At 36.9% G+C, this 14382-nt stretch overlaps 1 protein-coding gene across 1 annotated transcript in view; it reads left to right on the top strand.

The window, feature by feature from the left end:
* The window catches only part of CUNH4orf17 (chromosome unknown C4orf17 homolog), a 40851-nt gene that overhangs the window by 9821 nt on the left and 16648 nt on the right, over positions 1-14382 (top strand). Inside the window, exons 2-3 of the mRNA XM_017511375.2 lie at positions 6841-7050; positions 8605-8669. Of these exons, the coding sequence (XP_017366864.1) occupies positions 6841-7050; positions 8605-8669 (275 nt within the window). The remainder of the gene's footprint in view (positions 1-6840; positions 7051-8604; positions 8670-14382) is intronic.

Genomic DNA, 14382 nt, shown 5'->3' with positions numbered 1-14382 from the left:
GAGGGTGGGGGGTGGGGAGTTGGGGAGAGATAGCAAGGGGAGAGATGCCAGATGTAGGTGATGGGGAGGAAGGCGGCAAATCACACTGCCACGTGTGTACCTATGCAACAATCCTGCATGTTCTTCACATGTACCCCAAAACCTAAAATGCAATAAAATAAATAAATGGAAAAAAAATGGAAAATGAAACAAAACAATGTCATGATAGAAATAAACCATGCTTTGTTGAAAAGGTGGCAGAGCCTGGACATAGAGAAGAGAATTAGGAAGCTGTTGCACCTATGCAGATACATGAGGACAAGCATCCTGCTGTGCTGTTGGCAGCAAGACCAAGCAATGGCAGAATATGAGGCTAGAGAGGGTTTGTAGGGAAGAAATGAAAAGGTCCTGGTAACTGATTAGTATAGAAGATGAAAAGGAACACACCCTCTGCACCTTTCCACACTCTTAGTTATTATAATTAAAAAATGTGTTGCTTTTGATCAAACAGGAAAGCTGAAAGGGAGAAGGTGAAGTCATTTCATTTAGCAGATTCAATTCTAATACATAAGGAACTTTGTTCTAGATGTGAGAGATAGAACAAAGTTTCTGAGAAAGAAAAAAAATGTCCCTACCCTCATGGAGCCCACATTCTCGTTATACAATAAAATTAATTCAGTTGTATACACACTGCATGTGTAGTAACACCAGGCATCTAAATGGAAATGGGCTGCCCACAATCCCAAACCTAGAATAGAAATCTATGTCTGAATCTCGAATGGGAACTTAGAAGTAGAGATGCACATTGGGAGTCATCAACATTGAAATATTTAAAGGAATGAATATCTATCATTTCTTTATTCATTCAGCCATCTATATTTTCATTCATTCAGTCAAAAATATTTATTTGGAATGAAAATATAGGCAAGAGCCTCCCCTCACGAGCTGGACTATCTGGCTGGTCAAGTCACTCTATAAAATGTCAATAATAACCATAATACCTACATCAGGGTTAAGTATATAAACAAGGAAGGCAAAGGGAACAGCAAGTGTCAACACAGCATAGAATGTTAGGAAACTGTAGAAGAAGATCCTTGTGCCTGTTATGGAGCATGTTGGGAAGAGGGAAGGGATAATGGGAAATGGGGGTGGAGAAGTGGATTAAGAGGCCAGATTTAGGCAGGCTCTGTATATCATGCTAGGGAATTTATATTTCTTCACAACCAAAAGAGATGTCTACATTCATGGTTTTTACTTCTTCACCTCTGAACCACTCTTTAGCACACTGAAGCCTGGCCTTTTCACCCACCATTGTGCATAGGCTATGCTTGCTAAGGTTACCACTATCCTTCAGTTTGACAAATCCAATAAGCATAATCAGTAAAGATGCCTGTCGTTGTAAAGTAACAAAAACAAATCAACTTGGTTTGTGCAACAAAGATCTATTGGCTCAAGTAACTGGAAATTCCATCAGGAAGGTGGGCTTTAGGTTTGATTTGATGGCCCAGTTAAACAACCTGCCATTTTTAATCTCTTCTCTCTGCTTTCCACAATCCCAGACTCATCCTAGAGCTGGCTTGTTCCTCTCATAGCGACAACATAGCACATCGCTTCTTAACTTCACATCTGCATGCCACTCTGACTTTTTTCCAGCAGATTTCAGCAAAATTCCCCTTATATTTTCATTTTATCAGCACACACCAGGTCACATGCCATCCCTGAATGAATGCTCGTGAACATGGAAGTGACATGCACAGATTAGTAGGCCATGGTTCCGATAACCAATCACTGTGTCAAGGGGAATGGGTTCAATCTTCCCCAGAACATATGGCTGCAGGGGCTGCAGAGTGGTAGATAAGGGGAGGATAATGGAGTAAAAATAACCTGGGTACTGTTGTTAAGGAAAGACAGAAATGAGTCCTGGGCAGAACTGACAGATATCCACTACACTGCAATCCTCATCTTAACCTCTTAGCTGCATTTGATACAGCTAACCACCCCTCTCTTCCTCTCTCTTTCATCACATTAAAAAAATATATATAGCTTCTATAACAATATATGCTCTTAGTTCTTTTCCTCTACCTGTAGCTTCTTCTTCCTAGCTTTATTTTGGTTCTTCAGTAAATGTTGGAGTCCCTCACAGCTCAATCCTTGGCTATTTTCTCTTTTTATTCTGTACTGGGACCCTAGGCAAATATGTTCATTCACAAGTTTCAAATATCATCCATAAGACAAATATTTTTCAAATATGTGTCTTAGACTCAGACACCTCCTTAAAGGTTTAGACCTGTATATTCAACTGCCTACTTGCAATTCACAGAACGCCTCATGGGCACCTTGAACTTTGCTTTTCAAAACTGAACTCTTGATCTTCCTTCAAAAGCAAGATCCCCAACCACTGTATCCTAACAAATAAATGGTACTGTAAATTGAAGTTCTTCCTTAACTCCTCTCCCTCATTCTCTTCCCCTTGTAATGCTTCACTTGATTTGTCATTTTCCTTCTAAATATTTTGTAAATTAAGCACTTCTCTCCATGGCTATTGTCATAGCTCCATTCTAGGCCACTATTGTCTCCTGCTTTGACTACTACTTTGCAATTTGTAAACCTCATAACAGCTTTACTTCCACTCTTCCCTCTCTCCAGTCCATTCTCCACAGAACAACCAGAAAGGTCATATTAAAATGTAAATTTGACTGTTCAGGCCAGGCTCAGTAGCTCACACCTGCAATCCCAACACTCTGGGAAGCCAAGGTGGAAGGACAGATTGAGGTCAGGAGTTGGTGGTGCACCTGTAGTTCCAGCTTCTCAGGAGTCTGGGACAGGATGATCACTTGATCCTGGGAGTTCAAGGCTGCAGTGAGGCATGATTGCACCACTGCACTCCAGTTTGGGTGACAGAGCAAGACTTGCCTCTTAAAAAAAACAAATAGACTATTTATCCTACACAAAATCCTTCAGAGGCTTCCCATGCATTTAGGGTAAGGTGGTTAATTTTGTTATAAGCCAAAATGTTCCCTATTATGTGATCTCATCTATCAACTGCCCTCCCCCATTATGTATATGCCACAGTGGACTTGTCTAAGTTGCTTGAACATGTCACAAGCCCTTTCCACCTCTGGATTTACATACATAATCTTCTCTCTAATCATAAACCTCTCCTCATTATTTGTGTTATTTTGGTTTAAATATTACTTCAGAGAGACTTTTCAGGCTTCATATCTTCAATCTAAATTAGATTTTCTTATGGCATTTTTTCATAGTTCTCTATATTTTTCTTTAGAGCAATTGTCTTAGATAGACTCGAAGGTGGAGATTTGTGTGAAGGAGCTTTATTAGGAAGTGCTTTTGGGAACAACACTGATAAGAAAGCAGTAAGTGAAGGAAGCAGAACTGGGTAGAAGGGGAAGTGAAACTGCGGATACAATAGGGACCTTAGCCAATCTCATAAGAAGCAGTGGAGCTTCAGAGGTGTCTTAATTTCAGGTAAGGGGACCAGGTCTTTGTAATTCCCACAAACCACTCACTGTGTACAAGAGCTCTCACTGTGGCCCAGCGCAGTGGCTCACACCTGCAATCCCAATACTTTGGGAGGCTGAGGCAGGCCGATCATGAGGTTAGGAGATTAAGACCATCCTGGCCAACATAGTGAAACCCTGTCTCTACAAAAATTAGCTGGGCGTGGTGGCAGGTGCCTGTAATCCCAGCTACTCAGGGGGCTAAGGCAGAAGAATCGCTTGAATCCGGGAGGTGGAGGTTGCAGTAAGTCGAGATTGCACCATTGTACCCCAGCCTGGGCAACAAGAGCGAAACTTCATTTCAAAAACAAACAAAAAAAAGCTCTCACTGTGTACAAGAGCTTCCTTTAGCCAAGAGCAATTCCCAAAGAAGGACTCAGAATGAGCCATTAGTAACTTTACTCACCTAGGCTTGAATAACATTCCCATCTGTACTGTGAATGATGATGAGAATGCATTTGGAAAATTTTGGAGAGTTGGCTAGTAACTGATACATGTAGCAGTTGGGGAGCTGAGTGCCTATGAACTGAAGGCATGATCTAAGTAGATGGTGGGTGTACTACAACAATTAACACACCTTATGACTAAATACTTATTTTCATCATTATTTAGTTTCAAACATCCTCCGCCAAGCTGTGAGCTCCATGAAGGTGTGTCTGTTTTGTTCACTATTTCCCTCAAATTCCTAAGGAATGGCTGTCACATGTGAGGTGCTAGATAAATTATTATGAAAGGAAAGGAGCTTAAATTGCATCCAGATAAATTTGTAGAGTTACTGACAGACTTTAAACAGGATTTATATTCCACATCAGCAGTCTCATAGTTCTCTGTCCTTGAGAAATTGATCTCATTTTTAAAAAATCATTCTAGCTCTATTGTTGAAAGTGGAAGATGAGCAGAGCCTCAGTAGAGATTGGGAGATCAGTTAGGAGACTGATTCAGTCAGGAGACTGATTCAGTCATCAAAGTGGAATGGAATGAGGAATGGGACAGGGTAGAGAGAGGAGCAGAGAAGGTTGAACCTGGAGTAGAGTGAGGAAAGCCCAGCTAAGCAGCACAGAGAGAACCAGCAGAGGGAAACAAATTCAAGGAAAATGGCTAGGAGACTAGCAAAGTCATATTCCTAAAGGATATTAGGAAAATGAAGGCCAAGGGGAAGCAAACAGATGTCACTGTAAAGAAGTCATAGATGAGCTGGCATGGTGGCTGATGCCTGTAATTCCAGTACTTTGGGAGGCCAAGGCAGGTGGATCATGAGATCAGGAGTTCAAGACCAGCCTGGCCAAGATGGTGAAACCCTGTCTCTACTAAAAAAAAATTTGTGGGGGGGGGGGGGGGGGGCCTTTAATCCACCCTTTTGGGGGGGTCAGGGCAAGAAATTGCTTAAAACCGGGAAAAAGGGCCAAGACTCCATTTCAAAAAAAAAAAAAAAAGAAGTCATAGATGGCCTTGTAATACACTGTCTTGGTCAAACCGGAGGGCACAGTTTTTCACCACTTACATGTGGAAAAAACCCCAAAAATTCACATTTAATTTTTAATTGAAACTGTCTTTTTTTCCTATGAAGAACAAATAGTATTAAACTGAATAATTTTTTCTGGTTTTATATACTTTAAAATACTTGATATATACCTCTTCTATATTTTATTTCACATTTTGCTTTGAATTATCTTATACTATAAAACTATTGGCATGCAAGGTACTGATTTTTATGTCTTCAACTCTGCTATAATGCCTACCACAAAGCCATGCTCATAGTAATATATGTTCAAATGAAAGAAAATTTTCAATTCCAACATTTTTTGTCTGCCTTAGAAATCTACTAAATTTTAATACTCTCTTCTGGGGGGGGAATCTTTGATTAACATTTGGTCCCATTTACAAACTTTGTTAAATACCTTTAAAAGCTTTAAATGGCGCTTATTCATTAAATATACTTGATTTTTAAAATATTTCACATATTCAGCAAATTCTCACTGAGCTGTAAATAACTCCTGTAAGTTAAATAAATTATACTTACAAATATGGATACATTATTTAAGCCATTTATTTACTGGTTAACAACTTAATAATATTTTCATAGTGTTCTACTTAATACCAGAAATGTAAACTCAGTTTAACATTTTAAACTGTAAGTCCAAAGCTAATTTGTTAAATATTCTAATATTCCAAATTATTGAATAAATGTTAGCTTAAATGTGTATTTAAGATGTAGATATTAAATTTTGATCAATCCGTATTGTATATTTAAGATCTATACCTTAAATCATTTAATCTTACATTCTAATGCAGCTCAGAGATGCAATGTGCAAACATATATTATGATATGTGACAAATGCTATGGAAAAAATAAAAGCACATAGGGGACAGAGAGTGATGGGGCACATATCAGACAGAGTTGTCAGAAAAGATGTTTTTGGTGTTATTTGAGAAAACAGTTAAGAATGAAGTGAATCGGTGGTACTGGAGAAAGATTTGGAAAAATGAGCTAGTGTAGAAAACACTATCCAGAAGCTTGCCTGGCAATTTCTGGGAAGACAAAGCAGCCACCTCTTTCTACCTCTCATAAATCACTGATTAACAGAAAGCAATGCCCAGCACACTCCCATTTCCCAAGCTGTCCAATTCCACATGATTCAGCATTGATATTGTAAAGAAAACCTGTCTATAATTTAATATTTGAGCCAAATCCTATATTTGAGCCAAAAGCGAATAGCTATTTTTAGGAGAGTGATTGAACCCAGAAATCTTTCATATGAGGAAGGAGTTCCTTTTGTACCAACTTCTCCTTCCTTCTTCTGTCACAATCTACCTTATCCTCCTCCTATTTCCAGCTCCTACAGCTTTTTACCTTCTGCCAGTACAAAAGAGGAGCCAATGTATCTCTTCTCAAGACCTAGTTACATTTAGGCATTGTGGATGCTTAAAAAAAAAAATTAAATCTGACATTAATGAAGAAAGCTAGCACAAACCCTCTTGGTCATTGCCAAGCTTTGGGAAGAGAAATATTTGTCTGGGATAGAAGAAGGTCTACTCCACTTGAATCCCAGACCAAGACTGAAGATGTGGGTCTGGTTCTCAAGACTGAGAAAATGGCAGGAGATTTTAAGGGACCATGTATTGCAAGCAAAATTGGCTACACTGACTTTCAAAGAATGTCCACCTTGCACTAGTTCATAATACAATTTAATTTTTGGGGGGGATCATACAGTTTGAAGTCCAACATTTTATACACATTAAACAATATTTGGTTGGGAAATTGTTGATCATTCAAAGAAAACCTTTCAAAAAACCTTATCCGGTTATTTGCGTTTTTTAAAAAAAAAAATCTTTACTCACCTAGGCTTGAATAACATTCCCGTCTGTACTGTGAATGATGATGAGAATGAATTTGGAACATTTTGGGGAGGTGGCCAGTCCAACCACTTAGAGAAGAACAGGATACCATTTTCCAAGTGCAGTTACCCTCCCAGCACTGCAGGCCAGGAGAGCCCTGTAAGAGGAGTGTCGCCAGCCCCAAACAGTGCCAAAGTGCCCCCACGGCCTCATTCTGGTGAGTTGAGTTAAAACTGATGAAATGTTTCCTTATGGCTCCAGCAAACAAGGGTGTGGGGAGTCCATATGATGCTAAAATAGCTGCAGTGATTTTTACACTGTCATAAAGTTTCCTCATTGTGTGAGACATAAATTTTTTTCACTCTTCTAATCTGATTTCAGTAGCACAATAATGTCAAAAATGTTATTACTATTAGTAGTAGTCATATCCAAGACATATTTGTTGTGGTTCTAGTCTCTAATCCCTGCAAAACCAGCTAAAATATGCCAGAAATGAATATTGATCCAAAGCTGTCCGGAAACTATGTCAGACAAAAACCAAGTCCAGAAAACACAATAGGAATGGCATTGTATGTTCACATTGTCCTCATGAGACTGTCATGTCCTTACGGTCAGGCCCTGTGTTATTGCTTCCCGTGTTTTTGTCATCCTTCCTTTCCCCCTAGGTCCAAGCACAGTGCCTGGTCCTTAGTAAACAATTAAATTAATTAATTTTTATTGAATTGAAGGAAAAATGTGTTAATCAAAAGTAAAATGTGGACAAAGCCAAAGGGCAAGGTAAAATAGAAGAAAGGAATTCTGTAAGGTAGAAATTATATCCAGTTCTTCTCTTTCTCTTGCCCTATACAATTTACATGCTATTACTAAAACTGTCAGGATATATGAAAATTATAATGGTATAATGTAAAATATATATATAAAGATAGCAGGAAGAGTGACCAATTATAGAGTACTCACTATGTGGAAATATACCATTCTAAGGTCTTCACACTTAAATCATTTCATCCTTTCAAGAATTTCCCTTCCCTCTCTTCCACTAAAGAGTCAAAGTCCACTTATTCTCCCTTCTTTCTCATGTCCCTTTTTATACTATAGAACCTAGAAATTTAGAAACTACATTTGCAAGAAAGAGGCCTTTGATAGGAATCAGGTGTCACCACCTGATAAGAATTCTAATACTAGATATAGGCTAAGGTCATCTTTTATCTATAAATTGATGTAAAGGGAAATTAAGTAAAACTTTAAGTGGTTTTAGGGTAACTTAGGAGGATTTAGTTATATGACTGAGTATGAAATGGGTAGGGTTGAGAGGCTGTTCAAAGAAAAAAGAAAATAAATAATGTAATTGTAATTCAGCACAAACCATCTTTCTGTTTAAAGGGCAAATAACACATATAAATTCTCTTTAATTAGAGAAAGTGTCATTTATGTGGACAGGAAACAGAGAAAAATATATCTTATACTAAAATATATACTTTTTAAATCACTAAAATCTGGTTTCTTTAACTCAGCATGATTATTTTAAGATTCATTCATGTGTTCTTATATCATCATCTTGGGCATAGAACTGGTTTTTAAATGCAAATACTTTATGTTATTGTAATGCCATTTTACTTGCAAATTTCCTAATATTTATAATCAAATTCCTGAATTGACCTTAATTTAAAGTCAGAAATACTCTCATCTATTTCAGCAATTGACACATATATCATGTGACATAAATTCTTTTTCTGTTTAATCTAAATACATTTTTTTGTCAATTTCATTTCAGAGCCCAGTAGAAAAATTAAAGAGTGCTTCAAAACTTCCAGTGAGAATCCTTTAGTAATTAAAAAGGTAAGGAACAGCTATTTACCATTATCTATTTAGTTTGACTTCTATCATTTCCTCTTCTTTTCTTTACAAACCTTTCTGAAAAGACACCATGTTTCACAATATTTTTATAGCTTTAGTACAGTCTAATTAGCATAATATAAGATACACATATTCAAAGTGCACAATTTAATGAGACAAATTTTGACAAATACACACCTGGGAAAATACCACTGCAATCGAGAGAATGCACATCCTCATCACCCCAAGTTTTGTTATGATTCTGGCCCTCCGACAGGCAAATGTTTGTCTGCTTTCTGTCACTAAAGATTAGCATAGAATTTTTTGAATTTTATATAAATAATAGTGAGTTCTCTTTCTAAAATCTGGTTTCTTTAACTCAGCATGATTATTTTAAGATTCATTCATGTTTTTATGTGCATCAATAGTTCATTCCTTTTTATTGCTGAGTAGTATTCAATTATATGGTTAGCCTATAATTTGTTGATCTATTTACCTGTTGGGGGCATTTAGGTTGTTCCCAATTTCTGGCAAAGATAATATGAACATTTGTGTACAAGTCTTTTTTGGATATATACTTTGTTTTCTCTTGGATAATACCTATGAATGAAATAACTGTGTCTTATAGTAGTTGTATGTTTAAGTTTCTGAGAAATAGACAAATTGTTTTCCAAAATGATTGTCCCATTTTACATTTCCACCAGCAGCATATGAGTTTTCTTTCCTCCACATCTTCCCCAAACTTAGAATGGTCAGTCTTTTTTATTTTTTAGCCAACCTAATAGGTATGTATTAGTATCTTATTATGTCTTATTATGGTTTTAATTTGCATTTTCATTATGAGATGCACATCTTTTCCAATTCTTAGTCACCATGCATATATCTTTTTATGGGAAATCTATTGTTAGATCTTTTGCCCACTTCTTAAATTGGGTTGTTGACCCTTTTTTTTTAATGACATTGTAAAAGTTCTTCATATATTCTAGATTAAACCTTTGCTACATGCATGTTTTTGCAAATATTTCCTTCTAGTTTTAGGTTTGCTCTTTTTACAATAAGTGTCTTTAAAAAATTTATAATTTTTCCATTATAGTTTCAGATCTGCATGCTGTTTATCTCTCTATTGTGCTTATTGCAATGGCTATAATCTCTAGTACAATGTTGAATAGAAGTGATGAGAACAGACATCCTTGCCTTGTACCTGATCATAGAAGGAAAGAATTCAGACTTTCATCATTAAGTATTATGTTAATTTACTTCATTCATAGATGACCTTTATATGGCTTAGAAAGTTCCTTTCCATTCCTAGTGTGCTGAGAGTTTTAACAGGAATGGGGAGCGATGTATTTTTCCAAATGCTGTTTCAGTATCTAGCTGAGATGATCATATAATTTTTTCTTTTACAGTCTGTTAATACTGGGAATTACATTGGCAAAATTTCATATTTGAACCAACCTTGCATTTCTGGTAGAAACCTCACTTGGTCATGATGTGTTATCCTTGTTATATATGAAAATTTCATAAAATATTTTTAGCATTCTTGTGTCTATATGAGAAAAATTTGTTTGTAGTTTTCTTATAATGTCTTTTTTCTGGTTTTAATATCAGCATAATGTTGGCTTTATAGAATAAGTTGGATATTCCTCTTTAATATCCTGGAAGATTTGATGTAAAATGGATATTACTTCTATCTTAAAAGTGCAGTAGAATATTAGGCTTGATATTTCCTTTGAGTCAAGATTTTTAACTACAAATTCAATTTCTTTTTCATAGATATAGGCTTATTTGGGTTGTCTATTTCCTCTTTTTTAAATTTTATTTATTTTATTTTATATACATATTTTATTGCACTTTAGGTTCTGGGGTACATGTGCAGAACATGCAGGATTGTTGCATAGGTAAATACATGGCAATATGGTTTGCTGCCTCCATCTCCCCCATCACCCATATCTGACATTTCTCCCCATGTTATCCCTCCCCAACTCCCTACCCCCTCCCAGTCCCTCCCCTAGTCCCCCACCCACAGACCCCAGTTTGTGATGCTTCCCTCCCTGTGTCCATCTGTTCTCATTGTTCAACATCTGTCTATGAGTGAGAACATGTGGTGTTTGATTTTCTGTTCTTGTGTCAGTTTTCTGAGAACGATGGTTTTCAGATTCATCCATGTCCCTACAAAGGACACAAACTCATCATTTTTTATGGCTGCATAGTACTCCATGGTGTATATGCACCACATTTTCCTTGTCCAGTCTATTATCAATGGGCATTTGGGTTGGTTCCAGGTCTCTGCTATTGTAAACAGTGCTGCAATGGTCACACATGTGCATGTGTTTTTATAATAGAATGACTTATAATAATTAGGATATATACCCTGTAATGGGATTGCTGGGTCAAATGGACTTTCTATTTATAGGTACTTGAGGAATCGTCACACTGTCTTCCACAATGATTGAACTAATTTATGTTCCCCCAACAGTGTAACAGTGGTCCTATTTCTCCACATCCTCTCCAGCAACTGTTGTCTCCAGATTTTTTTAATGACTGCCATCCTAACTGGCATGAGATGATACTTCAATATGATTTTGATTTGTATTTCTCTAATGACCAGTGATGATGAGCATTTTTTCATGTTTTTTGGCCTCATATATGTCTTCTTTTGAAAAGTGTCTGTTCATGTACTTCACCCACATTTGAATGGATTTGTTAGTTTTTTTTTTTTTTTTCCCTTGTAAATCTGTTTTAGTGCTTTGTAGATTCTGGATATTAGCCCTTTGTCAGATGGGTAGATTACAAAATTTTTTTCCCATTCTGTTGGTTGCCGGTTTACTCTAATGATTGTTTCTTTTGTTGTACAGAAGCTCTGGAGTTTAATTAGATCCCGTTTGTCTATTTTGGCTATTGTTGCCAATGCTCTTGGTGTTTTAGTCATGAAGTCCTTGCCTATGCCTATGTCCTGAATGGGTATGCCTAGGTTTTCTTCTAAGGTTTCAAATGGTGTTAGGTTTTATGTTTAAGTCTTTAATCCATCTAGAGTTAATTTTAGTGTAAGGTGTCAGGAATGGGTCCGGTTTCTGCTTTCTGCATGTGGTTAGCCAGTTTTCCCAACACCATTTATTAAACAGGGAATCCTTTCCCCATTGCTTGTTTTTGTGAGGTTTGTCAAAGATCAGATGGTTGTAGATGTGTGGCATTGCCTCCAAGGCCTCTGTTCTCTTCCATTGGTCTATATCTCTGTTTTGCTACCAATACCATGCTGTTTTGATTACTTTAGCTTTGTAGTATAGTTTGAAGTCAGGTAGCATGATGCCTCCAGCCTGTTCTTTTTGCTTAGATTTGACTTGGCTATGTGGTCTCTCTTTTGGTTCCATATGAAGTTTAAGGTGGTTTTTTCCAGTTCTGTGAAGAGGGTCATAGGTAGCTTGATGGGGATAGCACTGAATCTATAAATTACTTTGGGCAGTTTGGCGATTTTCACAGTATTGATTCTTCCTAACCATGAGCATGGAATGATTTTCCATCTGTTTGTGTCCTCTCTTATTTCCTTGAGCAGTGGTTTGTAGTTCTCCTTAAAGAGGTCCTTTACATCCTTTGTCAGTTGTATTCCTAAGTATTTTATTCTCTTTGTAGCTGAATGGCAGGTTGTTCTTGATTTGGCTCTCTTTACATCTGTTATTGGTGTATAGGAATGCTTGTTATTCTGCTCATTGATTTTGTATCCTGAGACATTGCTGAAGTTGCTTATCAGATTCAGGAGATTTTGGGCTGAGATGATGGGGTCTTCTAAATATACAATCATATCATCTGTAAATAGAGACAATTTGACTTCCTCCTTTCCTAATTGAGGAATTGACTTCCTCCTTTCCTATTTCTTTTTCTTGTCTGTTTGCTCTGGCTAGAGCTTCCAATACTATATTGAATAGGAGTGGTGACAGAGGGCATCCTTGTCTAGTGCCTGATTTCAAAGGGAATGCTTCCAGTTTTTGCCCATTCAGTATGATATTGGCTGTAGGTTTGTCATAAATAGCTTTTATTAGTTTGACATATATTCCTTTGATACCTAGTTTATTGCATTTTTAGCATAAAGTGCTGTTGAATTTTGTCGAAGGCCTTCTCTGTATCTATTGAGATAATCATGTGGTTTTTGTCTTTTGTTCTGTTTATGTGGTGAATTATGTTTATAGACTTGGGTATGTTGAACCAGCCTTGCATTCCTGGGATGAAGCCTACTTGATCGTGATGGATAACGTTTTTGATGTGCTGTTGCAATCAGCTAGTCAGTATTTAATTGAAGATTTTTGCATCTATGTTCATCATGGATATTGGCCTGAAGTTTTCTTTTCTTGTTGAGTCTCTGCTGGGTTTTGGTATCAGGATGATGTTGGTCTCATAAAATGATTTGGGAGGGATTCCCTCTTTTTGGATTGTTTGGAATAGTTTCAGAAGGAATGGTACCAGCTCCTCTTTGTACGTCTGGTAGAATTCAGCTGTGAGCCCATCTGAACCTGGGCTTTTTTTGGTTGGTAGGCTATTAATTGCTGCCTCAACTTCAGCCCTTGTTATTGGTCTATTCAGGGTTTCAACTTCTTCCTGGTTTAGTCTTGGGAGGGTGCAAGTGTCTAGGAATTTATCCATTTCTTCCAAGTTTACTGGTTTATGAGCACAGAGTTGTTTGTAGTAATCTCTGATGGTAGTTTGTATTTCTGTAGAATCTGTGGTGATATCCCCTTTATCATTTCTTATTGCAACTATTTGATTCTTCTTTCTTTTCTTTTTTATTAATCTGGCTAGCAGTCTGTCTATTTTGTTGATATTTTCAAAAAACCAGCTTCTGGATTTATTGATTTTTTTGAAGGATCTTTTTGTGTCTCTATCTCCTTCAGTTCTCCTCTGATCTTAGTTATTTCTTGTCTTCTGTTAGCTTTTGAGTTTTTTTCATCTTGCTCCTCTAGCTCTATCAATTTTGATGATAGAGTTTTGATTTTAGATCTTTCCTTGCTTCTCATGTGTGCATTTATTGCTATAAATTCTCCTCTAGGCAGTGCTTTAAATGTGTCCCAGGGATTCTGGTACCTGGTGTCTTTGTTCGCATTGGTTTCGAAGAACATCTTTATTTCTGCCTTCATTTCATTGTTTATCCAGTTAACATTCAAGAGCCAGTTGTTCAGTTTCTATGAAGTTGTGGGGTTCTGTTTCTTAATCCTGAGTACTAATTTGATTGCACTGTGGTCTGAGAGACTGTTTGTTATGATTTCCGTTCTTTTGCATTTGCTGAGGAGTGATTTACTTCTAATTATGTGGTCAATTTTAGAGTAGGTGTGATGTGATGCTGAGAAGAATGTATATTCTGTGTATTTGGGGTGGATAGTTCTGTAAATGTCTATTAGGTTTGCTTGGTCCAGATCCGAGTTCAAGTCCTGGATATCCTTGTTAATTTTCTGTTTTGTTGTTCTGTCTAATATTGACAGTGGAGTATTAATGTCTCCCACTATTTTGTGTGGGAGTCTAAGTCTCTTTGTAGGTCATTAAGAATGCTTTATGTATCTGGGTGCATATATTTTTAGGATTGTTAGCTCTTCTTGTTGCATTGATCCTTTTACCATTAAGTAATGTCCTTGTCTCTTTTGATCTTTGTTGGTTTAAAGTCTATTTTATCAGACACTAGGATTGCAACTCCTGTTTTTTTTTTTTTTTCTTTTTTTGCTCTCCATTTGCTTGA

This window comes from Cebus imitator, unplaced genomic scaffold (genome assembly GCF_001604975.1).
Source record: "Cebus imitator isolate Cc_AM_T3 unplaced genomic scaffold, Cebus_imitator-1.0 Scaffold447, whole genome shotgun sequence".
In the NCBI taxonomy this organism is placed as follows: Eukaryota; Metazoa; Chordata; class Mammalia; order Primates; family Cebidae; genus Cebus; species Cebus imitator.
The sequence above is the reverse complement of the archived record's forward strand: the minus strand, read 5'-3'. Positions and strand labels throughout refer to the sequence as shown.